Source organism: Aplidium turbinatum, chromosome 9 (assembly GCF_918807975.1).
Source record: "Aplidium turbinatum chromosome 9, kaAplTurb1.1, whole genome shotgun sequence".
Lineage (NCBI taxonomy): Eukaryota > Metazoa > Chordata > Ascidiacea > Aplousobranchia > Polyclinidae > Aplidium > Aplidium turbinatum.
In genome coordinates, this window is record NC_137480.1 from 3,381,242 (window position 1) to 3,407,253 (window position 26,012).

General features: G+C 37.4%; 2 protein-coding genes across 2 annotated transcripts; both read left to right on the top strand.

The window, feature by feature from the left end:
• The first annotated feature begins 10,483 nt into the window (after nt 1–10,483).
• Nucleotides 10,484–11,329, top strand: LOC145777443 (transcription factor E2F5-like). Its single transcript, XM_082588816.1, has one exon. It carries the CDS (start codon nt 10,502–10,504, stop codon nt 11,327–11,329), a length of 828 nt encoding a protein of 275 aa, XP_082444942.1. The 5' UTR covers nt 10,484–10,501.
• A 5,498-nt stretch (nt 11,330–16,827) lies between these two features.
• On the top strand, nt 16,828–24,703 carry LOC145777444 (uncharacterized). The gene is made up of 7 exons (XM_082588817.1): nt 16,828–16,912; nt 17,843–17,920; nt 18,161–18,286; nt 18,556–18,698; nt 19,289–19,428; nt 20,065–20,154; nt 20,556–24,703. The coding sequence occupies exons 1-7, from the start codon at nt 16,828–16,830 to the stop codon at nt 21,043–21,045; spliced, it is 1,152 nt and encodes a 383-aa protein (XP_082444943.1). The 3' UTR covers nt 21,046–24,703.
• The last annotated feature ends 1,309 nt before the right edge of the window (nt 24,704–26,012 follow it).

Sequence of the window (26,012 nt, forward strand, 5' to 3'; positions counted from 1 at the left end):
AAGTTTAGTGGCAGAATTTCGACTTGTTAAAGTGGCTGCCGTGATGTTCTAGGGCTAGGCGTTACCAAGGACATGAGATTCCAGGGTTGCCATATTGACGAATTTATCGCCAAAATCCAGAAATCTAGCGATTTTTGAAGACGTTTAGCTTCATATTTATGGTTTGGCTCTTTTTTGGCAAATTTTCTGAACTTTTACGCCCGCATTACACCTAATTTCCTCGTATCTGACAACACTAATACACGTGTTTTCCACGTATATTTGGTGGTGGATTTTACGTGTTTTACACCCGCATTACACCTAATTTCCTCGTATCTGACACGTAGATTCTACGTTCCTTGGGTCGTGTATTATACGTTAATTTTCATGTATAATACACGCATATGTGTCGACACTATTTCACGTGAATTACACGTATATTTGGTGGTGGATTTTACGTGTTTTACACCCGCATTACACCTAATTTCCTCGTATCTGACACGTAGATTCTACGTTCCTTGGGTCGTGTATTATACGTTAATTTTCACGTATAATACACGCATATGTGTCGACACTATTTCACGTGTATTATACGTATACTTGGTGGTGGATTTTACGTGTTTTACACCCGCATTACACCTAATTTCCTCGTATCTGACACGTAGATTCTACGTTCCTTGGGTCGTGTATTGTACGTTAATTTTCATGTATAATACACGCATATGTGTCGACACTATTTCACGTGTATTACACGTGTATTTGGTGGTGGATTTTACGTGTTTTACACCCGCATTACACCTAATTTCCTCGTATCTGACACGTAGATTCTACGTTCCTTGGGTCGTGTATTATAGGTTAATTTTCACGTATAATACACGTATAAGTGTCGACACTATTTCACATGTATTACACGTATATTTGGTGGTAGATTTTACGTGTTTTTACACCCACATTCTACCTAATTTCCGCGTACCGTATCTGAAATCAACAATTTAACACATTTGTATTTAACTTATTTAACACATTTGTATAACACATATTGTTATAAGAGGCTACTGTCCAATTGTGACCCTTCTAGCGCTCATTCGGAAAGTTAATGCTTGTTTTGAACTTTATTTGGAATTAGAGAAGAAAAAGAGCAATAGCAGTGGTGGGAATCGAACCCGCGTCAATGAAATGACTACTTTCTAGCCCTAACCTTAACCCCTAAGCCAACCAGCTGACAAAAAATCCATCACTTAATTTGCTTTCTATCATCTTCTTTTCGCCATTTTTACGTCACTTAAACCGGAGCTTATGATTAGTTGGCGGTTTCATTCTAGTCATTTTTAGTGGCAGAGTTTCGACTTGTTAAAGTGGCTACCGTACCAAACCTTAGTAAGTAATTGTTTAATATCAGTAAGCGAGACCACTTAAATTTACACTAAGAACTATCGTTAAAAGATCACATTAATTTGCGACTAAAAAATGTCATGAAGTTTCCTTTTTACATAACGTAATAAAAACGTGTAAAGACACCTACAAAAACACATAATCTAACTTATATCCTAAAAAATGCGGAGGAGCGTGGTTGACACCAATCCACTTGAGTGGAGAATTCTTTCTGTTTATACCGTCCTTGGGAGGTAGTTTTACCTAACACAGATTAAAAATTGCCCAAATGAACAAAAGAACTTCAACACGTTTAATATACGTGGAAAACACGTGTTACTTTTCAACAGATGGAAACGTGCAATACACGTGGAAACAACATATAATCAACATACAAAAAATTCCGGTAAAACATCCTTCTGCTCGGGTAAACATTTTTTCTCTTTTGTATGCCCTCTTCTGGGTGTGATTTTACCTTATATAGGCCTACCTTAAAAATTAGTCAAATAATCATAGGATTTTGAACACCTGTAATATACGTGGAAAACACGTGTTATTTTTGCAAGAGTTATATTCACAAAATAATCCCTGATAAAACTTCTAGAATCATATTTACACACTAGTCATACTAAATGATACCTAAAATATGTCTCTAAAAAAATGTTTTTTAAACAAGTGAATTTTTGTTGGTGTACACAAACTCCTTAATAACACCTGAATTCTACCTAAGATACCATACTACTAAAATCAACCAAAAATCAACGTGTAATATACGTAGCTTTCTAGCTGGGAAGCAACTATCAAACTTGCTTTCCCAGATTCAAAAATGTCAAAAAACGCCTTCGTTTTAACCAATCCTCACCCGTTTTGCAAAACGTCACCAGCTGCTTAGCCAATCAGATTTGTTATGGTTAGTTGTGCTTTCCCAGTGACGTCAATGCGTACATTCGCTAGAGCGACTAGACTAACTCGTCAGAATGGTATCTCGTCGCGGTATACGCACAGCATCATAATGCCAAAAAGCTTGTTGCTGTTGTTTGATGTCTCCTCGCCATGTACTTTAGCCTATACTGTACTAGTTTTCATAGTCATGCCTTTGCCCTTTTTACAGCGTTGATATAACGTTACTTCGCCAATGAACGTTCAGGTGCGGATGCAATATTTAGTTTGTTAAGCTTCTATACGCAGGAGGCAAACTTATCCAGCTTTTTGTACAAATTGCTTGCGGTTGTAATGTTTAGGCCTAAGTGTTAGTTTTTGTAGTGTAGGCTTAACTGAATAACTGAGAATGAACATTCATGACGAATTAAACATTTAGACAACTATTATTCCATGTCTAACACAGGATTTTGGTCCTGCAACGTTAAAATTAAAGGTGCACTGCAACGAAAATACATAGCTTTTGTATTTGTAGATCTTTCTGAAATAAAACGTTTTTCAACAATTTTTTTATTTTTTGTGTTACCATTAATTAAAAAACCTAAAAAAAACCTTTTTTAAATTGAATGATTCTGATTGGTCAAAAATTTTGATGACGTCATTGGCTGGCAAAGCGGCATCCAAGGTCTATTGTTTTGCGTACAAACACAAGGAACAAATCGCGTAGGCTACCGAAACAGCGAACAATTTTGTGCTAAGGGAGTTTTTACACCCTTAAAATGGTGGCTACTTGTATGGCTCCCGGTTGTACTAACCGGGAAATCGTCAAATCTTTCATCGTTTACCTCTGAATAATGACGACAAGCTGAAGAAATGGATCTCGGCGATGAAACTCAAAAACCCACCTGTAAACAAGCACTGCCGTGTGTGCACCAATCATTTTCTGGCCAGCGATTACCAACGCGATCTACAGGCAGAGCTACAAAGCACCAAGTCCAAACACCTGCTCATCCCTGAAGCTGATTCTTCTGTCTTTGATTTTTCAAGATATGTGAAAGCCACTGTCAATACAGTACAGTATACCCACAAAACTCGATCAACCTAGGTACAGGTCTGTGAGTACGATCGGGCGTTTGGATCGAATAGCAAAGCGAGAAAACAACAAGACTTTGAAACAGGTCAGTAGGACAGTAAAACATTGGCAGGGTAGGTAAAGGCATATTAGGCAACTCTGAATACATAGGCTACTTTTAGTTGATATAAACCACTTGGTTCAAGCAAATTATTTTCCTGCATTTTTTTCAATGCAAATTTTCCATCCGACTGCTGTCCGAACTGGTGTTGTCAGAGCACGAATCAGAATGATGTTCTTCGCTGTCAAGTCGCCGTCTTTTTGCTTCAAAGAGAAATCCTTGTCTTGTTTCAGACATCTTGTTTATGCTCAATATACAATGACCTATGCGACGTTTCTAAAGCAAATGCATGAAGCTGTTTACTTGGTTGCCAGCCGATGACGTCACAAGACACATAGCGCCATCAGGTGGCCGATTTTCATTTGGTTATATCTCCCAAACAAAAAGGCATATCAAAAAAAATTTTTGAAAAATATAATAGGCTACTTAAACACTAAAGAATCACCAAAAAAATTTTAAGTTTTCATTTCAGGTCCCCTTTAAGATTGTTCATGACTTCTAAACATTAAATGGATGTATGATCACGACATAGGCGAAGTACAATTTGACAGATTTTTATTTTTGATTTGTTTTGGAAATGCTCTCAGAGCGCACCAAATTGGAAGTGTTTTTCAAAAATTTCTGGGGGAGGCCCCCAGACCCCTCGCTGGAAGTGTTGCCTTCGGCAACACGCCTTCGGGCTTTGCCCGACGGTTACGCCCTTCTTGCCTACTACCTTGCTGCAGCATATTTCCAAGTTGCTTTCCCAACGGTTTAAGCCACCGAACGTCACTGTTCACCACTATGAACTCAGCTAGTGGATCGGTTTGTTTTCCACGTCACGCTTCATGAGTTGGCTACGGGGAAAGGTCGATTGAATTTAATTTAATTTTGCAAACGAACTGGCCAAGCGTGAAAGAACAATCATCTGGTCGCTCTAGCGAATAAATCATTTATGGAAATGATTAATGAACACAGAACAATGCAACTCGTCACGGAGCAACTGACCCGTCTGTTGATGAAGTTAGGGACATTGGAATACTGGGACGACCCACTTTACTGATTTTTCTTGCAAAGTAGACAGCTGAAGGGTCACTAAAAAATTCTCAAATTACCGGTAGCAGAACTGCAAAATGTTTTCTTTGCTTTTACGTAAATTCATTCTCATCAAATGAACTGCTATATTTTGCTTGGAATTTTGTGTGCTAGAACATCTTACTGCAGCAGTGTGAGGCTACATACCTTACTGCTGTTGTGTAGCCTTGATATGTTATTCCTGGTCGTTTCACATACTTATAGATGCAGGGCCGGTTACCGAGATTGACAGAGTGAAGTTTTTGCGATTGTTGAAGTCATGTTGCCAGGGAATTATTCCATTCACTATGTGCCGGTGCCGCTGCATGGAGAGCAGTCCTGAAATGCGTTGCTCAAGCGCACACCCCGAGAATTAACCCAGCGCCGCGTGATCTTGAGCCGGGCGCGTACCCATTGATCTAACGGGGCGGACAGATTGTCTTATTTTCATGACACTAGGTGGTAGTTGGTACCATGTTAAAAATGCTTTTTTTTTAAGTAGCAGAAAGTTTTGTGGTGCAGCTGATACAGTCAGCTACAAAGACAGCAAATGTTATGTAGAGCATATTTAAAGAATACTGTACTGTAAGATAAATCAGCACAATTTTGCCTTGGTGGACAACTTTGCCCAAAATTTATGAGTTGAAGTGTGATCGTGTTATGATCTTCATTTTTGTATTTTAATTTGTCTAATGCAGTGGTTCCCAACCTTTTAGACCTTGCGGCACCCTATCAAAGAGATAAATAGTTTGCTGCACCCTGGCAAAACTAGATCAATTCTATGGGGTTTCTGTATTTCAAATAACTGTATGAAATAACACAGAATGAGTTGTATATACAGTATAGCGCGTAAATAAATGTTGTTATTCAAAAGTCAGTGTAAAATTTGGGCTTGACTTCTTGCACAAAGTCCCTTAATATGTGGGGCACATTCGATAAAGCCATTTACATTTCTTTCTCGACTACTAAGCAGTCGTTCTCGTGTTTTAGTTCATTACGGAAAATCCACTCTCACATAGGTAAGCTATGACGTGGAAAACTGCAGCAAAAGCACAATAGCTTTCTTTGCAACTGGATATTCATTTTGATCAACACAAACACAAGGATATTCATTTTGAATATCCTTGCATTGGAAAGTTGCAGTTAGCTACAAGGATATTCATTTTGATTTTTTATCCAGAAGTTGTGGAGAGGCATCTGCTTGTGCATAAGCTTAAAATTTCCATCGTTACGAATGTCAATTAATTCTTCTTTAAGATTCATAACAATATGATAGTCCAGTAAAACTGGATTTCTCGAATTCTTCGCAAAATAAAATCATGAAACCTGGCAATAATGATGCGTTTCAAACGTTTTTATGGAAAGAACAGCAACGAGTCAAAATCTCTTTCACGCTGTTTTTCCTGGGCGAGAAAACAAAGGCTTACCGCGGATTATCTACTTACCGCCAGCGACTTCTCCACTAAGCGACCCTCCAGAAAGGAGCTGGGAATAACTGCGAGACGCGCAACTTACTCACTGAAACTCGGTTAGAAATAAATAAATTCCGCACTTAACGGGTTAAAGATAAAATAAAGAATGGGCCAGAATATTGCAATATCTCGCGGCACCCTTGAGCATTGCAATTGGCACCCCAGGGTGCCGCGGCACCCCGGTTGGGAACCACTGGTCTAATGGATAATATTCGTTTCTAGCACTAGTCGCAATGTTTGTCTGATGAAAGTAAAAGCAACAATAAACAGGTTGATTTATTGCTTCACTGACGTTTCGCGCACCATGGCAATGCGCATCCTCAGTATGTTATCCGCTCCGAGAATGCGCATTGTCATGGTGCGCAAAACGTCAGCGAAGCAATACATCAACCTGTTTATTGCTTGACTTTTCACTTTCATCAGATGAAGGTTGCAACTAGTTCTAGAGATCGTGCATGGACATTTTGCCGAAAGGACATTTTGCCGAAAGACATTTTGCCGATGGACAAATTGCCGAAAGAGCTAAGGTTGTGAACGATAGACTAAAACACATTGTGGAGAATATCGATACATATAACACAAAAAGGAGTTTCGGCAAAATGTCCATTCAGCAAAATGTCTTTCGGCAAAATGTCTTTTGGAAAAATGTCCGGGTAGCCTACCCTAGAAATGATAGTTATCCTGATGAACACCCAAGCTTTTCAGTATTCATGGATAATATTGTTAATTATCATCCATTGGGCAAGCCCAATAAAACATAAAGACCATATATAATTGCTGTCACACTTTAACTTACAAATATTGGGCAAAGTTTCCACTTGGGCAATCCTGTGCCGTTTTACGGTACTTGTTTGGAAAGCCAGTTGGAAGGTGTTTTTCTTAACATACGGTAATCTTTGCAATAGGCTAGGTGTAAAGCAAGTGTATGGGTAGTTGAATTAACAAGTAACTATAAGCCGAAAATGGAATGGAAGGCATATTTTACGATGGATGATTGGAAAGTGTCAAAGCTGGAATGTGATGAAAGATTTGGATGATGGGATGGAAGACAGTCTTCCATCTCAATTCCCATCATTAACTTCCTAGCCTAATACGATTTAAGATATAAAAAAATGTTAAAATAACCTGAGTAAAAATTGCTGTTTGTTTACGTTTCTTGAATTAAACTTAATTCGATTTTCAATTAGTATAATACGGTATTAAACCATATAATATTGTACTTTCACTTCACTCATTTAAAAGCACTAAATCGTGCTTGAATCATTCTGTTTATGTGAAAACGAAAACAATCAATCAAATAGTTTGAGAAAAAGCAAAAAACCAAACCGCTAACCGTGATAATAATAATAATCAATCAAGTTTATTTTTAGTATACTGTATAGCTTTATATACTGCCATGACAATAAATATTAACTTTTTTACCACTTATGTTTAACCAATCACCATAAGAATCATGCACACAATTTTTTCGAAATTGGAATATATATAAATACTGATGGAAAATTTTATCATTTGTCTACATAAGCATTACATAAAAAAACAATGAAAACTATCAATACTACAAAAAAGTGCTCAATGCTAAGCAAAAAAGCAAAGCAGAGCAAATTAAATCAAATATAGTTATTACTATCTGAAGCCTTTACAAATTGTTTCACCTAACGGATCATCAAAAGGTCTGCAAAAACATGCAAAAAAAGTAATGAATCGATAATTCCTGAAAAGATATTAAATATTACAACTGTAATTTAATCTGCAAAAAAAACCTTTAAACCTGTACTTCCTGAAAAGATATTAAATATTATAACCGTAATCCAATCTGCAGAAAAAAAACCTCAGAATTACTAAGGGCTACCTTCATCCATTACTACAAAGATTCAATTAATTTGTCCATCTGGAAACCAAGCAACTTGATGGCAACCTCTATGACATCACAAAAAAGCAAAATGCAGTTTGATGATCAATGCAACCTGTAGTAATCTGAACAAAATAAATGGAAATTGTTTGTTTAAAAACCTGTAAAAATTAAATGAGATTTATAACCTGTAAGAATCAAATGAAATTTAATTTTTTCAAAATTATAACCTGTGAAAATCACAAAGAATTGTGATGATGTAACCTGTAGTAACCTGAACAAATGAAATGAAATCTGTTTCTAAACCTGTGAAAATTAAATGAGATTTATAACCTGTAAAAATCAAATGAAATTTTTTTTTAAAATAACCTGTGAAAATCAAAAGGAATTTATTTTATTTTGAAGTACTTGAGTTTAAATTTGTTTCTATGTTGACATTTACCCACCAGTTCGGAACGCTTGTTCAAAAGGTGGCCACTATCAGCCTTCAGAATGGCCAGCTTTTCAGCCAAACATAGGCCACAATTATTACGACCACCTCCACTTTCCACATCCATCCACAGCTGTGCTCGGCCTTATAGTCCATCCACATCTGTGCTCCATCATCTCATCATCTCATCTATATCATATCATCATCATATCTCATATCTATATCATATCTCATATCTATATCATATATCATATATATATCATATAAATATATATATATATATACAGGCCTTAAAACTCGTGTTTTTTTCCGGCAGCCATCGTGGCCTACCGAGAGCTCCTTCTCGGCGGCCAAATCTGCGTGCTTGGAGGCCAAAATACAAATAACGATAGCACAAGTAAATGGAATTAAACTTGCAACAAGGCCAAAATGATCACTTAGTGTTGAAGTCTGGGCGACGTCCTGCTATAGAATCGTTGTACCACGCAATAACTGCTTTAGCGGGATTGTAATCCGGTATTGCGGGACCATCTAACTATAACGACACTAAATTGTTTCAACTGCTCGCTGCTCAGTAAATTGTTTCAACTGCATACCGCCTTTCATAAAACCTGACCATTTATATTGTTATGATGTCACCATTGAGAGTGTGAAGTCACTAACCCACAGCGGAAACATTTCTCAACTTCGAAAACACGTATTTTTCCCTCGGATGTCAAATAACCTACCCAGACAACAAAATCTGTCATCTTTACATTGATTCTACGTTTGCAGTCGTTAAATCAGGGTAAAAATGACGAATTTTGTTGTCTAGGTAGTTCTTCTTTTTAACAACGATTCAATGTCCGACAACATTGAATCGACATAAAAACGACAATATTGCCTACCGATGTAAATTAGCACTTCGGATTAACACTTTGTTAAAATAAACGTCGGGACTTGGGAATTACAAACAAGACTTATAGCTGGTGATCACAGTTTTATATTTTCCATACAATAGCAAATGTTTCCGCACAATACAACAGTGGTGATTATGACGTGCTGACCTAATTCTGCGTCAGTCTTTGATGCTAGATATTTTCGACAGTTAATCCACGATCATTCTATTGCGAAATTAAATAATTAGCTAGAAGAAACCGGCGGCCAAGTTGGCCGACCGAGGAGGCAGCACCGGCGGTCATTCAAGAACTACTTAGCGGCCATGGCCGCGATGGCCGCCGGCTGCTTTAAGGCTTGTATATATATATACATATATATATATATCATATATCATATCTCATATCTCATCATATCATCTCATCATCATCATCTCATCATCATCATCACATCTGTAGAGTCCATCCACAGCTGTGCTCGGCCTTATAGTGGAGGTGGTCGTAATAATTGTGGCCTATGTTTGGCTGAAAAGCTGGCCATTCTGAAGGCTGATAGTGGCCACCTTTTGAACAAGCGTTCCGAACTGGTGGGTAAATGTCGACATAGAAACAAATTTAAACTCAAGTACTTCAAAATAAAATAAATTCCTTTTGATTTTCACAGGTTATTTTAAAAAAAAATTTCATTTGATTTTTACAGGTTATAAATCTCATTTAATTTTCACAGGTTTAGAAACAGATTTCATTTCATTTGTTCAGGTTACTACAGGTTACATCATCACAATTCTTTGTGATTTTCACAGGTTATAATTTTGAAAAAATTAAATTTCATTTGATTCTTACAGGTTATAAATCTCATTTAATTTTTACAGGTTTTTAAACAAACAATTTCCATTTATTTTGTTCAGATTACTACAGGTTGCATTGATCATCAAACTGCATTTTGCTTTTTTGTGATGTCATAGAGGTTGCCATCAAGTTGCTTGGTTTCCAGATGGACAAATTAATTGAATCTTTGTAGTAATGGATGAAGGTAGCCCTTAGTAATTCTGAGGTTTTTTTTCTGCAGATTGGATTACGGTTATAATATTTAATATCTTTTCAGGAAGTACAGGTTTAAAGGTTTTTTTTGCAGATTAAATTACAGTTGTAATATTTAATATCTTTTCAGGAATTATCGATTCATTACTTTTTTTGCATGTTTTTGCAGACCTTCTGATGATCCGTTAGGTGAAACAATTTGTAAAGGCTTCAGATAGTAATAACTATATTTGATTTAAGCATTACATATATATATATGATATTCTTTACATTATTTTTTTTTTAATGAAATTTTGTTTATGTGGTAATCAGGTTTATTTTTCCTCGTACTCATATATGTTAGCTGCTTTGATACAATGGCAGAAATTGGACCGACAAGTCGCCATGAGAAATCACTCGGTTTGTTAACAACAAAATTTGTTGGATTGCTAAAAAATGCCCAAAATGGCGTTTTGGACTTAAAAGTAGCAGCTGATCAATTAGCTGTAAGACAAAAACGAAGGATTTATGACATCACCAATGTGTTGGAAGGAATTGGATTAATTGAAAAACGTTCAAAGAATAGCATCCAGTGGAAAGGTGCTGGGCCAGATTGTAACAGCAGTGACATGACAGCTAGATTGAATGAACTTCGTGAAGAAATCAATGATCTAGAACAGCAAGAGTTGGACTTAGATAAGCAAAAAATGTGGGTTCATCAGAGCATCAAAAATGTAACTGACGATGTTGACAACAATCGACTAGCATATGTCACTCATGAAGATCTTTGTAAGTGCTTTCGTGGAGATACTTTACTGTCCATTCAAGCTCCATCTGGAACTCAGCTAGAGGTGCCAGTACCTGATGGTGTAGATGGCAAAAAGAAATACCAGGTACACTTGCGATCAACGTCTGGGCCTATCTCAGTGTTGCTGGTAAACAAAGATTCTTCTTATCCTCCTGTTGCTCTTCCAGTTCCTCCTCCTCCACCGGCTGCTGCTCCAGTTGAAGATATTGAAATTTCTGAATCTTTCGACATGCTTTCATCTATTAATGAAACAGAGTCCACTTCGTTTGATGAATGGGGTTTATCGGATGCTTTTGAACCATTTCTTAGCTTGTCCCCCTTACCTGCTGATCAAGATTATTGCTTTAATCTTGATGAAAGTGAAGGAGCCTGTGACTTATTTGATATTCATTTATAATAGTATATAGCATACTGTTGTTAAACAGCAATGTTTGGATTGCAAACAAGAGTATGACTCTGGAAGAATTCTTTTTAGAAAACACAAATATTACGCAAACTCCCAGTTTTTGAAGCTCCAATTGAAGTGTGGGAGGTGAACAGAAAAGGAAAAGACGAACTCGTTTATGAATAGAAAACAACAATGTTAACGTTCTTACAGTTTCATGTTTACATGTTATCCTTGTACAAACTGTCAACTTGATCGCTGTGGTTTGTAGGTGGTGCTGTACCGATAATATGCTCCCCAATAGCATGAGACCCATCCCAACTGGTGAGATTTTATTTGTTTATGACGTAAAGTCGTAATTTTTTTCAAAGATGTAGTACAAACAGTTACAATTTGATTTCATAAATAAGAAAGCAAAAGCAAGATAATGCTTGTATAAAGTATCCGCTCAGCAGAAGTGTTGCTTTGTTCCAAACCTTCAAATCCAAAATTAATTTGCTTCTCTGCCATGCATCACCACTTTTTTGGATTTTCTGTATAACTGTACTTTTTTAAATGTTAAGCTCATGTTTCTGTTAGCAAAGAGCATTCAAAATTGCAGTTTTGTATCTCTGTTAGAATTATTTCTAATAAATTAAACGTTTGCTTGTGTGTATCGCCCTTATAGGTGTTGCACAATTAGAGCTACCATGCTGATGGTATCATGCTATTGGAAAGTGTGCTGTTGACAAAACAACTTCCTAGGTTGTAGATATTATTATGTGATCTATATATGTCACATGCAGCCATGCTTTGTGAAATATCTTTGTGTTTCCACTATAGATTAATTATACAAACGGTTTATTTCAGGGATGTGTAAACTTGCCGTATTGTTGGGCCAAATACACATAATCACCTTGGTCCGTGGGTCCCAACTGTGTTTCACATACACTATGTAAAATACTAAGTAGCCTCAACGTAGGTAAATTCCGGTAACAACATCAGCTCTGTCACAACTAGGCCATATCCTTGAAACAAAAAACACCTGCACTGTCCAGTGTCCTCACTTGTGTTCACTGGAAATATCTGTTGTTCACTATGCTATGACAGATGTGCACACAATAAGTAACCACACAGCTACCTCGCATTTAATTTCACACTGGTTGAACTTGTCGGGTTGCCAAACAAAAACTAATGTTTTCTAAACTTTGCAAACTTAAGATATAAATTAAAATCATCTAGCGGGCTACACGTTATTTAAAATCCCGACCTTATCTCGGGTCAAAAGTTTAAGCTCACAGGAGTCACAGCTGCATTCAGTCTGCTTGGCACAGTTTGCACATCCCTGGTTTAGTTGATGTAAGTTTTTAATAAAAATAACTTCAAGATAAAACAGTTTTGAAGAGAGATCGTGAAACTATTCTTAACTTAGATATACAGTAGGCATAGGCACCGACTCCGGGGGGCAGAGGGGCGGCGCCCCCCCCGTGAATTTAGCTCGGGGTGGCTGCCCCCCCGCAAATTATTTAAAAAAATCCTAAATCAAATGTTTCCAAGTTCAGATTTGCGTTAGTTTGACCTTCATTGCGGATCGATCTCAATTAAAAGATCTACTTGTTGCAACAAGAGCGCTGCTCCTAAGATAACAAAAGAAACCGAAGTACGGTAGCTGATAAACGCCAGCATGGTGCCGTTGAAGCATAGTAACAATGATTGAAAAACGTTTTTCTTGATTTCTTCCGCTTTATTTTTTCTTGGGAGTGTCAATAACGAAGTGCTGTTTGCTCAGTTTAGTATCTACGCGTATGAAGAGCTACAGTTCAAAGTGACCAGCATATAATTCGAAGTAGCCTACAGGCCTCGAAATTCGTTTTTGTTGACGGCGGACAAGCTATCTCGGCGGACAAATCAAGTCTCACGGCGGACACACCAGTTTTAGCCGTCGATCGTCATGCTTAATCACTTTATCTTGATAATAATTCTTCGCGCGGTTTTAGAAGGCTTTCTAAAAAATCAGTAAAGTCACTCTGAAAGGCTTTCATCAGACCAACGACTTGCTCTTGAAGAGTCAAAGCGCCGTGTAGCTGGTCAATACGTCACATAACTGATTAACTTCCACCGAACGAGGTCGTGTGACTTATTACGTCACGATGCTCTGGGCACTGTGGGCAGGAGTCGGAAAATTTCTACACCAACGCTACTATTTTCTGCTGTGCAAAGTTTCACAGGCTTTTTCTTTAAGTTTATTTTTGCGTGTCATGTGAGCGAAAGTAAATTTTCCTTGGGTCTTTTCTTTCTTACTGTAATACCAAAACTTAACAAATTTTGTTGCATCTTGCTGTAATAGCCTACTCGTATAATCTAATTTAGTAACCAACCTTGCCGTATCATTATTACTCGGAGATCAAAGCCAGACATTGTGACGTAATACTTGAACTAAATTGCGCGTGATTAGTGTAGAAGTACCTGTACTCCTATCGATTTTTAGCGAAGAATTCACCTTTGTTACGCAGATTCAATGTCATCAATCGTTGAAGCAACGTAAAATTTGACAGTTTTTCTCCCTGAATGGAAGCTAAGGGATACAGCATTCACATTTTCTAGATGCGCGCTAAAATGCGCTGGAAAATATATTATCGCAACAATTGTTCGTGCTATGCAATGACGATTTGTATCGCTAGTTCCTGTGTTATTTCTCGACGAACAAATATGACCGATCTAGATGATACTTCCTGCGGACATCACATGCTGTGACGGCGGACATGTCCGCCGTGAATTTCGAGGCCAGCCTACATTATGAAGCTTGGCAATATACAATGGCAGATAGACGCAAACAAACATCAATGCTGACAAACAAACATCAGCATTTTGAATGTAAGCAATCGGTCGGCTAGAAAGTTTGCAATTTTCAAAACCCGGCGCCTATGACAGTGGGTTATGTGGGTGGGTATATACAATGTTTGCAAATAAGGGTAAACTATGGTATGCAATACATGTTAAATTAGTTGTTGAGCACAATAGGCTGTAGGTGCTATGACATTTGGTAGCTGAGTTTTCACACCATGATTTGACTTTTTCTTGTAATGTGGTGGTTGAACTTGGATTTGATCAGAATAAATGTGTTTGATGAATTTAAGCAGAACATACTAACAGTGTGCAACATGAATTTGATACGAATTGTCTACTCTCAATTCAGATATATTTGAGTTTCAATCATGGCTACTATTGGTCTGATGTTTTATTTATGAAACTATATTTATTAATATGGATTCCAACGACATGATGGTTTTGTGACTCTATCTCAGCTTGGAATGGTCCGTTTCAGAGAATCCCATTGGGAGAAATCCAATTTCGGAGACTGGCTTTTTCGGAGAAAAGCAATTTGGTGAATTTTGAGATTTTGTAGGGATTATTTAGTATAATAGGCATTGTTTACCTTTCTATACCCATACAAAAGGTTAGACAATTAACTTAACCTATAACACTGGTCCTGAAGAAGTTTTTACAGGACAAACTAACTAACAAGTATTGTGCTAGAGTAGAGCAAGTAGCTCAAGATGAGGTTGATTGAACATTGAAACAAATGCTTGCTTGATATGCAAAAAGTAGGTACAAATTTATCTTCTAATTTTATGAAGCTGTCCACCAGCCATAAGCTTGCCTGGGTTAAGAAAGTTAATTTATGTTTCTCGGCAGCCGATTTGTAGCAAGAATTGACAGCGATAGACACGTGTTTCGCCCATGAGGCTGGGCTCATCAGTATCGCACCGTATTCTGCCACAAATTTATTCGACCACCGCTTTACCAGTCAGTTTAACTCTTATCTTTATTTCGTTTTAAGGAAGCAATTGCCAGATTCGCCACTGATATGTCATTTGTGGTTATGATTCATGCATAACATGTATGGATGGGTAATTTGGAATAGGGTCTTTGCATGAATGTCTTAAACCATTACGGCTTTGCCACCTTTTCCTTTTGTTAGTTATGTCACTGTATTTAATCATGAAACGTCGCTTGATAACATTTTTTTCTTGCTATGACTTTAGTTGAGACTTTTTCGCTGACATTTTACTTGGTTAATCTCAATCATAAGCTAATTTCTTTAACTATTAAACACTAAACAGATGCTGCTGTGGGATTTTAAAAATCTCCGAAAAAGGCTTTCTCTGAATTGGGATTTCTCCAAGTTGGATTCTCCGAATACTAGCAGATCGATACCAGCCACCCCATGTGTTATTGTAACATAAATATTGGTGGTCTTGCGCTTTGCATATAACTTGAGTCTTTAATCGGCTAGAGAAGGGTTGCCAAGTGCAGTGAAGTTGTTATTTCTAGACTGCGATTTTTGATTGTGACTAGCATAATTTAGTTTTTTTAGCCCAAGTCTTTTTGCTCTCATATCAAGACAGGTTTTATATCACCAGCTTTGTTTATCTACATTTTATCTCCCTTTCAAAACTAGAAAAGTTTTACAACAAGCAACTGCTTTATTGATAATTCTTTTATATTTTAAGTAATTTTAAATCACATTGTTTAGTGTTTTTTAGTTTTTGGTCTGTTGTGATTTTTCTGCTTACTTTTAATTACCAAGAGCTGTTTTTTTTAACTAAACTAATTTTTGCTACATATTGAACGAAATCTGTTATGCTTTGCTCACCACAGTTAAACTAATTGACTGTTTCATTTGTTAACTTAATTACTTTTGAACTAAGGTCTCCACAATAGCTTTGAAGTCTTCAAATGTGTTTGTTATTTTTATGTTTAATTGTGACTCAACAAATTATGCCTTTGCTACTATGGACTTTCCTAATTATTGGTATCGTATTAATTATTTAATAATAAAGTTGTATTTCATTGTGTTGTATCCCATAAGCAATGCATTTAATTAATTATTCCAAATGTGCACTTTAACGCACTGCCAAAACTCAACATGTTGGATATCTTACACCAATACATGACTAAGTAAAGGTGAAATAAAAAGAATTATATTTTGTAAATAAAGAGTGAGTGCTCAAGTGATTGATTGGTTATAAATTGCGTTCAAAAAAATTGCACAATTGATATTTGCTTGTATCTCTGATTCTATTAAAGTCATACGCAATAAACTGAACTATATTTTCAACTAATGTCGGTCATTGTTTAACATTGAAGATCTTTATGCTGTTCATATTGTGAAGCTATCTGGATTTGCCTATAGCCATGTCATGCAGCACTGATAAAGAAAATTTGTTAGACAGCAACCCAAGCACCTTGAACATTTACTGGTTTAAAATGTTGTCTATCTTATTACATATACAGGTTGTCTTTTAACATTTTGTAGTTGTTTTCACCTTAACACTTTATTAGACTTGTATCGCCATTTACCAAATTCTGTGGCACTCCCTTTTTATTTCCAAATATGTTTTCATCATTTTTGTGTATATTTCATCTTTAGAATGTAGCTATACTGTATTATAAATCTTATGATTGAGACTATTTAGTGATCATTGTATTATAGTTTAAAAACTTTCAATGAGAATTCATTTTTAAGAATGTCTTCTAAAAGAAAAAATACAAAGCCAATCAGGGTTTCAGATATTTTTTTGCAATCTAGCAGCAACCCTTCTGTCCAGTCAGGTAAGAAAACTAATTCGGTATTCAAGCGTGTAATTGTGGAAAACAAGTGTAATGGTGAATGTCTAATAGTAATTTAATTGTTGAAGTTCTTTAATGTGTAACTTGTCTGCATGAACTTAAATATTGTGAATAGGTTGTTGTTGTCATTGTTAATATTTGTTTTATTGTCGACTTTAATACGTTTTCACGCCCCCTGCCTGCACTGAATGCTAGATAGGTAGATCAAGAAAATGAAGTATCTTTTGACAGGTGTCAAACCCACAACAATGCTTGATATGAACGACTTGGTTACATGTCTTGTAATGCAAAGAAATTTATTCTCACACGAGTCAGTTCAATCATATATAGCTAAATATCAATTTCGATCAGCTAGAAGCTAGATCATCTTCAGTTAAGCTTATTCAAATAGAATCATTCTATTTCTATTTGAATAGAATATGAAGATGATCTAGCTTCTAGCTGATCGAAATCGATATTTAGCTATATATGATTGAACTGACTCACGTACGTGAGAATAAATTTCTTTGCATTACTAGATAGGTAGAGAATCATAAAACCAATCAATTTGAAATGCTTGACATAATAATGATGGCATCGAGCAATTGGTTTGTAACTAATCAGTCCACAATCCACATACTCTTTGCATAAAATATCTCGTAGAAAATAATTTAGAAATGTGCAAGAAAATAATTTTGAATTAAAGTTTATGTTTTTTTGCGCTTGGTTGAAAATAATAATTGACCCACAGTCTAATCTTATTACTTCAGAGGAGTGTCTAATGTCTATGATAGATAACTTGGTAAAAATAGGGATGTAAGTATCCTGTGAAACTGTTTATATTTTCATTGCTAACTTTATATTCCTTCCATGCGTGTTTTTGTTGAATAATCCTATAACTGACGTATGTTTATTGCATCTCAAATTATTCAGGTCTTCCAGCAGTTCCTCCTCATCCAGATGAAGAGCTCCCCAGCAGTCATGAGCAAGGCTTTTCTGGAGCAGAACAAGGTATCTCACGTCTTCCATGAAAGATTGTTACTTTATAAGATTTTGATTAAATACCCAGGTATGGCATTAAAATACACATTGTCGCTACCTGGAATTCCAGTCAACTTCACAAAAAAAATGATAGATGGATTTTATTGATGATATTTGCTAGTGTGTCAAAAGGAAATGAACGTTACATGTTTTACGTTTACGATTGCATCATTGCATAGTTATTTTTTGAAAAATTGGTTATGAATTAAGCTTCTTCCTGGCAAGTTACTTTGTCTCTCCCCAACAAACCACAAGACCCCCCCACCATGGTATCGCCTTATGCCACATCCAACTCAAAGTGGCTTCTAAGTTCTTCCTATGGTGGAAAAAGCAGTGGTAAGTGGTTTGCACTTTTGAATTATTTTATTCTGTCGTTTTTTGTGTGCATCCTACAGTAGGTAAGCAGTAGGTGTCAAATGCTGTTGAAATGTCAAATTCTCTTTTGTGTAGTCACGTGAAGATACATGGTGAGTTGACTTGCCTGGTATCTGTATGTGAGTAACGTAAGTCTTATACATATTTGTCATGTTGCTCCACAAGTAATCTACTTGGTGTTCATTTTGTTTGTATAGCAAAAATTATATGCGACTTTGTTTCATCCGCAGATGACAATGCTTTCGATGTCTTGCGAGGAAGCCCGTTGACAAACGGGGAACATAATGATCCTTTGATGTCTGACTACAGTAATTCTCGGCCTTTTCCGAAGAAGACAAGAAAAATCCGTTATAAATATCATGAGAATTCTCAGGTTTGTCGGAGGATGTATGCACTTGATAGTATATGGAACAAGTAACCATAAATCTTTGTAGTTCTGGGCGATATTCAAATGCTAGAAAACCCCTCATGTTTCAAAGGCCAACGTCGTGGTGAACAAATCGACCACTATTATCCGAACAACCACAATAGCCTGTCATGCTTCTGTCCCTCATGTGTTGAAAATTCGATATCAAGCGGAAGTTTCAAATTGCCGACACAAGTGATGAGGCTGCATCTGTTGCTCAAGCTTCTGCATTATGAAACTGTCAGCATCGAGCTCTATAAGACGTTTTATCATGTTATGAATAGGCTTATCTCATTATAGCGCCGTGCTTCTCGGCTGGCTTGATATGCTTAAACTACAAGCTAATGCGTGCTTTTTGTTTCTTGACATTGTTTGAGAGAACTTTACAAGTGTTCCAACAACCAGATTTACCCTACTCTAGCAACTACATTACTGCGCAACGTTGTAGTAATTTTTTGCGTATGTTTATCGAATATCCCCCAACCTTGAAGGAACTTGTGTGTCCAATTTCAGGTATTTGTCAAAGTTTGATTCTGTTGAAAGATTTTTTTGTGCAGGTGAAATATAAATGCGATGTATGCCACTACTGCACCAATCGAAGCGACCATTACAAACGTCATTTGATAACCCACTCTGAGGAGAAGCCCCTCGTTTGCTTGACTTGCGGCTATCGGAGCGGGAGATCGGACCACTTTAAGTAAGTGAGGTCGTGTTTAAAAACTTATAAAGCCTTTTAACTGGTCGCACGTTTGTATTATGTTTTGGAATTTGCCTTTTTTGACTTGTAACTACAGCGTACACTTCAGCAGATATGCTTCAATGTAGGAAATTTTTTTTCTAACTTTCAATCACGCGGAGTTGTAGTAAATCTTGTAAGTAGATCAAGCATAGCCTGCAGATAAGATGTTTGGGTTGTTACTACAACTCTCCCTGGTCCGTTGATTAATTTGCTTTGTTTCAAGCCTTTTTCACATGCTCTTCAACCTCTATTGCCGTATCAAGGTCGTCTACTTGCGTGCAGTGGCTCCTTCAGTTACTGTCTTATCGAGATTCCTTCTCTAGGTCCATCCAGATTAGTGTGACTTCCTCACAACTAATAAATTCTAAGGAGGTCTTGCTACCCGATACAGCCTGGTATATGGGGCCCAGTGTGTGCAGGGAAAGAACATTTGCTTACGCATTCACTTGTTGAAAGGTAGCTCCAGAGGTCCGTATCACAATCGGCTATGGAATACATATGTTTATTGTTTATTTAAGTACAAATTCAAATTAACGTTTATTTTCAAATGACGGTTATTTCAATCCACGGATACAAATCCTTTTCGTGTTTCAGACGCCATCTGGGGCGCCATGGTTTGAGCAAGGAAGAAATAAGCAAGCAATGTGAATACAATGGGATACGGAGCGTTTCACAACATGCCAGGTGGGCTGATAGACGTGACAAAGCCTCGCTCGAGGCTCTATGTAGTTTCAATCGTTTAAAAGCGGCATCGTACAAATTCGGTTTCATCAAGTTAGAGGCAGTTTGCCTATCGGCAAATACTGAAAACAGAATGAAGTTTGCGTGTGAATGTTTCAAGTTTTTGTAATCAAAAGTCGAAGATATGTGGCAACCCTGTTGGAAACGTTATCAAACGTTGAAATGACGTGCTGTATTGGCAACGATACGGGCTTGGCAAGTTTTTATTTGTCAACTACATGCAGTATCAATCTGACATCATTTTGATGTAATAATGCAATGCAATTGAAGCCTGATTATGTCTTGGTGTTGCTAGTTTATGTGCCTGATTTAATCGAATTACATAAAAAACGTCGATTTTACAGAAATCTTGGCCCACTCTTACAGGGTGAAAACGATGCTTTGATGTTCCGTGTCAAATGCTCAACCGACGACTCTTCTCCCACAAGTTCCAATGCTTCTTCAGGTCAAGCGACTGTGAAGAAGTTTTCTTGTGATATTTGCGGGTATACCACCGATAGAAACAGTCACTTCACCAGGCACGTCCGAACCCACTCTGTAGACAGGCCGTACAACTGTGAAGCGTGCGGCAAACAGTTCAAGTTGGACAGCTATCTTAAAAAGCATCGTTGCTCTGTCAAGTCCAAAGCGACGACCTCCACCCATGTGGACAATGGACCAGATCGGCCTTTTCCTGGCAAGCCACTCGTACTCCCCGGGTATGCTTCTATGGTAACAAATGACGACTTGGAGGACGGTTGTTCAGAACTAACATGCGCAACTTGTGGTGTTATATTTGATCAACAGTCCGACCTAGCAACCCATACTTGTCATAATTTAATGGAAACTTTATGACATTTCTGCTTCTCATGGCCACACATCTTTCCTCCTGTTTGCACAATATTAACTCAGCATGTCACTGTTTTTGAAGGCGATGTTTTCTCACTGGAGCTACACAAAGCGGTTCATTATATAGGGGAGCAAGTCTTTTAGGCGCAGACAGTTAGGCGCCTGTTAAATAGACGCGCACACTGTGGCGTCAGGATATTTAGGTGCGGAGCACTGTGGCGCCCGTTTCTTTAGGTGCATTTTTATGTAAGTCTGCAGATTGTCTCAGCTTGGCAGTTAGGGCAATGTTTTTCACGCAAAATGTTGTATTGAACAGAAAAATATGTTGTTTTGTTAATGCGCGTGCATTTATTTGTTGTTAGTCATGGCTTCAGTGAGTGAAGCTGCTTTATCCGGCAATGCTTTTCACACAAAATCTTATATTGAACAGAAAAATATATTGTTTTTTTAATGGGCGTGTTCGGCATTTATTTGTTGTTAGTCCAGGTTTGCGTCGGCGAAAGCTTTATCAATAAATTACAACTAACAACAAATAAATGCCGAACACGCGCATTAAAAAAACAATATATTTTTCTGTTCAATACAACATTTTGTGTGAAAAACATTGCCCTAACTGCCAAGCTGATACAATCTGGAGACTTTACTAGGAATAACAACTAAATGAACGGGCGCCACAGTGCTCCGCATCTAAATATCCTGACGCCACAGTGTGCGCGCCTATTTGACAGGCGCCTAACTGTCTGCGCCTAAAAGACGTGGACCCTTATATAGACCGGAAGTGTGATGCCCGTGAATCCACCTTGTACTCTCGCACTCTGTAAAAGTCCGAGGTATGCGCTTGGGGACGCGGCTTGAAAGAGTAACAACATTTATGATCTGTACTGGGTGATGGCATGGGCAACTTGATCATGTTATAACTGAAGGTAGGAATTCTCAGTGCCGTGGTCTCCTCTGCATTGCAAGCATCCAAGCCAACACATCGGCTTCTTGAACATGACTCGGACTCACACGGTTTCTGCTACACTCGTCTCAGATTCTTCATGTGTAGTGGAAAATTACAAAAATCCACTTAAGCGCTTTCGAGTGGTAACTACCTTCCAAGTAGTTGTTGTAACATTTCTGACTATTATTGATTTCTGTTCGTTTTTAAACTTTACATGCATGCCGTTCGCGTTTGAGAGTAAATTATTGTGCTTGAACAGTTTCAATCATCACCGACTGATAATTTATTGTGCTTAGGTGGTGGTTTAATCTTTGTGACGCTTTGTACAAAACTATTCCTAAACTACTAGAAAATAGAAAAATTGCTCTTGTTGCCCAACTGCAAATATCCAGACAGCAAAATCTTTCTGGCAGCGATGCTCACGAACAATGCCCACACCAGTCAACGTGGTCATGCATCATCTGATAATGTCATCATCGATTGTCTTCAGTTTTGTCAAGCCAACCAAGGTTGGTTTGCTTGGCGCGGTTAGCAGGAGTGGCCCAACAGCTTCAACTACCGTAATTCATTTTGCTATATATGGTTCAACCATATTGGCTAATTAGGGGAGCAAGTCTTTTTGGCGCAGACAGTTAGGTGCCGGTCAAATAGGTGCGCACACTGTTGCGTCTAGATATTTAGGTGCGGAGCACTGTGGCGCTCGTTTATTTAGGTGCTATTCCTAGTAAATTCTGCAGATTGTATCAGCTTGGCAGTTAGGGCAATGCTTTTCACACAAAATGTTGTATTGAACAGAAAAATATGTTATGGTTTCCGTGCGTGAAGCTACTTAAACCGGCAATGCATTTTACACAAAATGTTATATTGAACAGAAAAATATATTGTATTTTAATGCGCGTGTTCGGCATTTTTTTGTTTTTAGTCCAAGTTTGCGTCGGCGAAAGCTTTATCGATAAATTATTCAAGTTTCCGAACATGACTGAGTTCACTTTTAGTGAGTCAAATAATAACTACACTAAACATCAGTCAAAAATATACTGTAGCCAATATTCAAGTGGGTGGTAGGCTTGAGTGAAGAGTAACTTAGTTTTCCGTCAAAACCCCGACTAGGTTTAATAACGAGCAAAGTCGTACCATTATGCCTGCAACTTGTAGCCAGGGTTCATATGCCCTATAGAAAGGTATTCATGTAGTAGAGCGCTGTCTCATACGAACTCGCCACACGACCAATGCATAGCAAATGTCCTGTGGAGATGTGCTAATATCAACAGTAGTAGAGCGTTGTCTCGCACCTCATCTCCACAAGCGTATTGACAAAACGACATATTTTTCTGTTCAATATAACATTTTGTGTGAAAAGCATTGCCCTACCTGCCAAGCTGATACAATCTGCAGAATTTACTAGGAATAGCACCTAAATGAACGAGCGCCACAGTGCTCCGCACCTAAATATCTAGACGCCACAGTGTGCGCGCCTATCTGACCGGCGCCTAAAAGACGTGGACCCCTAATTAGCGCCGCCCAATCAACGAGTTTGTCAAGAGACTTTATCTTGCTTACTTCAAAGTCAAGTTAGGTGGCCATGAAGAGAGTCGAGCACCTCACAGGGTGTGCATCGCAATATTGAGAAAGTGGTCAAATGAAAAGAAGATTCTGTTGCAACGTACCCCTTTCGCTGGAAATTGTTTCCACCCCGTACGTTAAATAGACGTTAACTTATCGGTGCCTGTGAAGGCCAGCTATGCGAACTATTTCCCTTGTCTTTTGTTATTTTCTGCTTGATATGCTGCTGTGATGTCTTCTGTGTTTCAGTATTGCGGTTTGTTATAAATTTTATAATTTATTGATATTAGAATAATTTAGACTAGATACGTTCGCAACGTCCGTCTTGTTGTTTTCATGAAGAGTGTTTCTTTGCGCCCTGATACGAAATGTAACTTTCCATTCTTGATCCGTCTTAACGATGTTTTTCTATTGATATCATCCAATATTCGTTTTCCGTTTGTTCGTTACAATGAAGTTCCCGTCACTGCTTAGCCTTGTTGAGCAAGATCAGCGTTGGAGGGGGGGTCAAAGGTCATTATTGGGGCGGAAAACAATAGAAGAGATTACCAAAGGTAAGCTCTGCTTGGCAAAGTAACTTCTTTGATCTTATTAAAGACCTTAGTGTTCCACGCTGGAGCTGTTGGCTTTGGTGCTGATTAAATAAATATAGGCTCAAAATCGCCAATCTTGGAAGAAAATAACCCATGTTGATGCGCAATCTGCTGCAAGCGGAGATGACGACTGATGATGAAATAAATATAGGCCTAGCATCGTTGTTTTCCAATGTGCATTGAAATATGGTTAAAACTTCAGCGCTGAGTTGATTGTGATGCCATAAAAACCTTCCTGCTCTGTCGTGTTCATTGGTGCACGTAGAAAGTTCCAGCTCAACACCTGTTTTGTCCAAGTGAAGCTCCAAAAATGTGCAGAAACGATATCACACTGTTTCACATGCAGTCGAACCGCAACAAAACATATTGTAAATTTCTTGTAGATTGCTGCCACTTTAGTAAATGAACTGTCTTTGTTTTTCGTTTTGAAAAATATTTTTCTATTTTGTGCATGAAAAATGTATAGCTTGTTTCGAAATGTGCCTTGTTTGAAATGTCCATTATGTTCGCAATTGTATGTGGTCGAAAGATTGCATTCGAATTAAAGCACTGACGATAAACTGAATCGTTCCACCCTCTTTATTTTATCAGGTAGACACAGCATTGCACGTAAAGCTTTCAAGAGTCTAGCATAAAGTTTTGTCGTCAGTATTTTGATTATAGTAGGCTATGGCAGGCCGATTGATGATAATCTTTAGCCTTAACATCGTGAAGGTGTAAAACTTAAACTTGTTATTAATACGATATTCTAAAATTTGACCAAGTTCGTTTCAAAGTCTTGCTGGTGCATTTGTAGGCTTGCCATATTTTTATCACCCAAAAAGAAGACATGTTTAGTAAGCAAGTAAAATGCCAGTGGACTTTTACGTTTAAACAATTTTAAATCTTAGATGATTATAGGCTTACGTAGCAAAAGTGACAAATAAAAAACATAACATATTTATTTGTCAGACTCGGTCAATGAACATTTTGCTGTTTTTTGATTTTCTCCACAGAAAACATGCGTTTTACATTTGCATTTTGAGCCATAGCTTATTGCAGATAAAGAATTGCTCGATTTTTAACAATTCATTGAAAAAAATCTATAGTTATTAGGGTGGGTCGAAATTTGGACTTTTTCTTCGATTTCATTGCTACAAACTTTTTTTCTTGCGAATAGCCATAAAACGACATTCCTGAAAATTTGAGCTTGATCGGACATCGTCTTCATTTCTAAAAATCGCGATTTATAAAGGTACCTGAAGCGATTTTTTCGAGGCTTGAAAATGCATTGTTTTTAATAGAAAGTTGTTTTCACGAGATTTGAAAACGTCATAACATACTTAATTCTTATTGAAAAAAGATGATTTATGCGTCAACAGATTCAATATAATTAGGAGAATCCAATTCATTGTCTACTGACTTTGAAAAATGATGACGTCATTAAACTGTAATTTGGAAATAGCGATAAAACTGATAATCCTGCATGCTTCATCTCTATGTTATTTGATAATGAATTGATGTACTTTCCAAACATAAACATTATGCTGGTGCTTGATGACGTCATCTACATTATTAAATTACGTTTCACTATGATGGCTTTTGGAAAATATTGCGTGTTTGTGATAGATAATGGATCGTTATCAATTAGTTATGATTCGCTTGATTTTAAATAACAATATTGCTCTTTAAAGATTTGTTCCACACTGCCTTTCCGGGTGTGCAAAATAGGCATTCTTTTTAACATATTTCAACGCAATGTCTCGAATTTTATCAGGCAAAAGTGAACAGCACTGCAATGATTTAAGGACATGCTTTGGTCCGTCTTTGTACAATGGTTCACATTTTATATTGAACCAACATGAGGCATATTGAATGACTATATGCGCAACAAT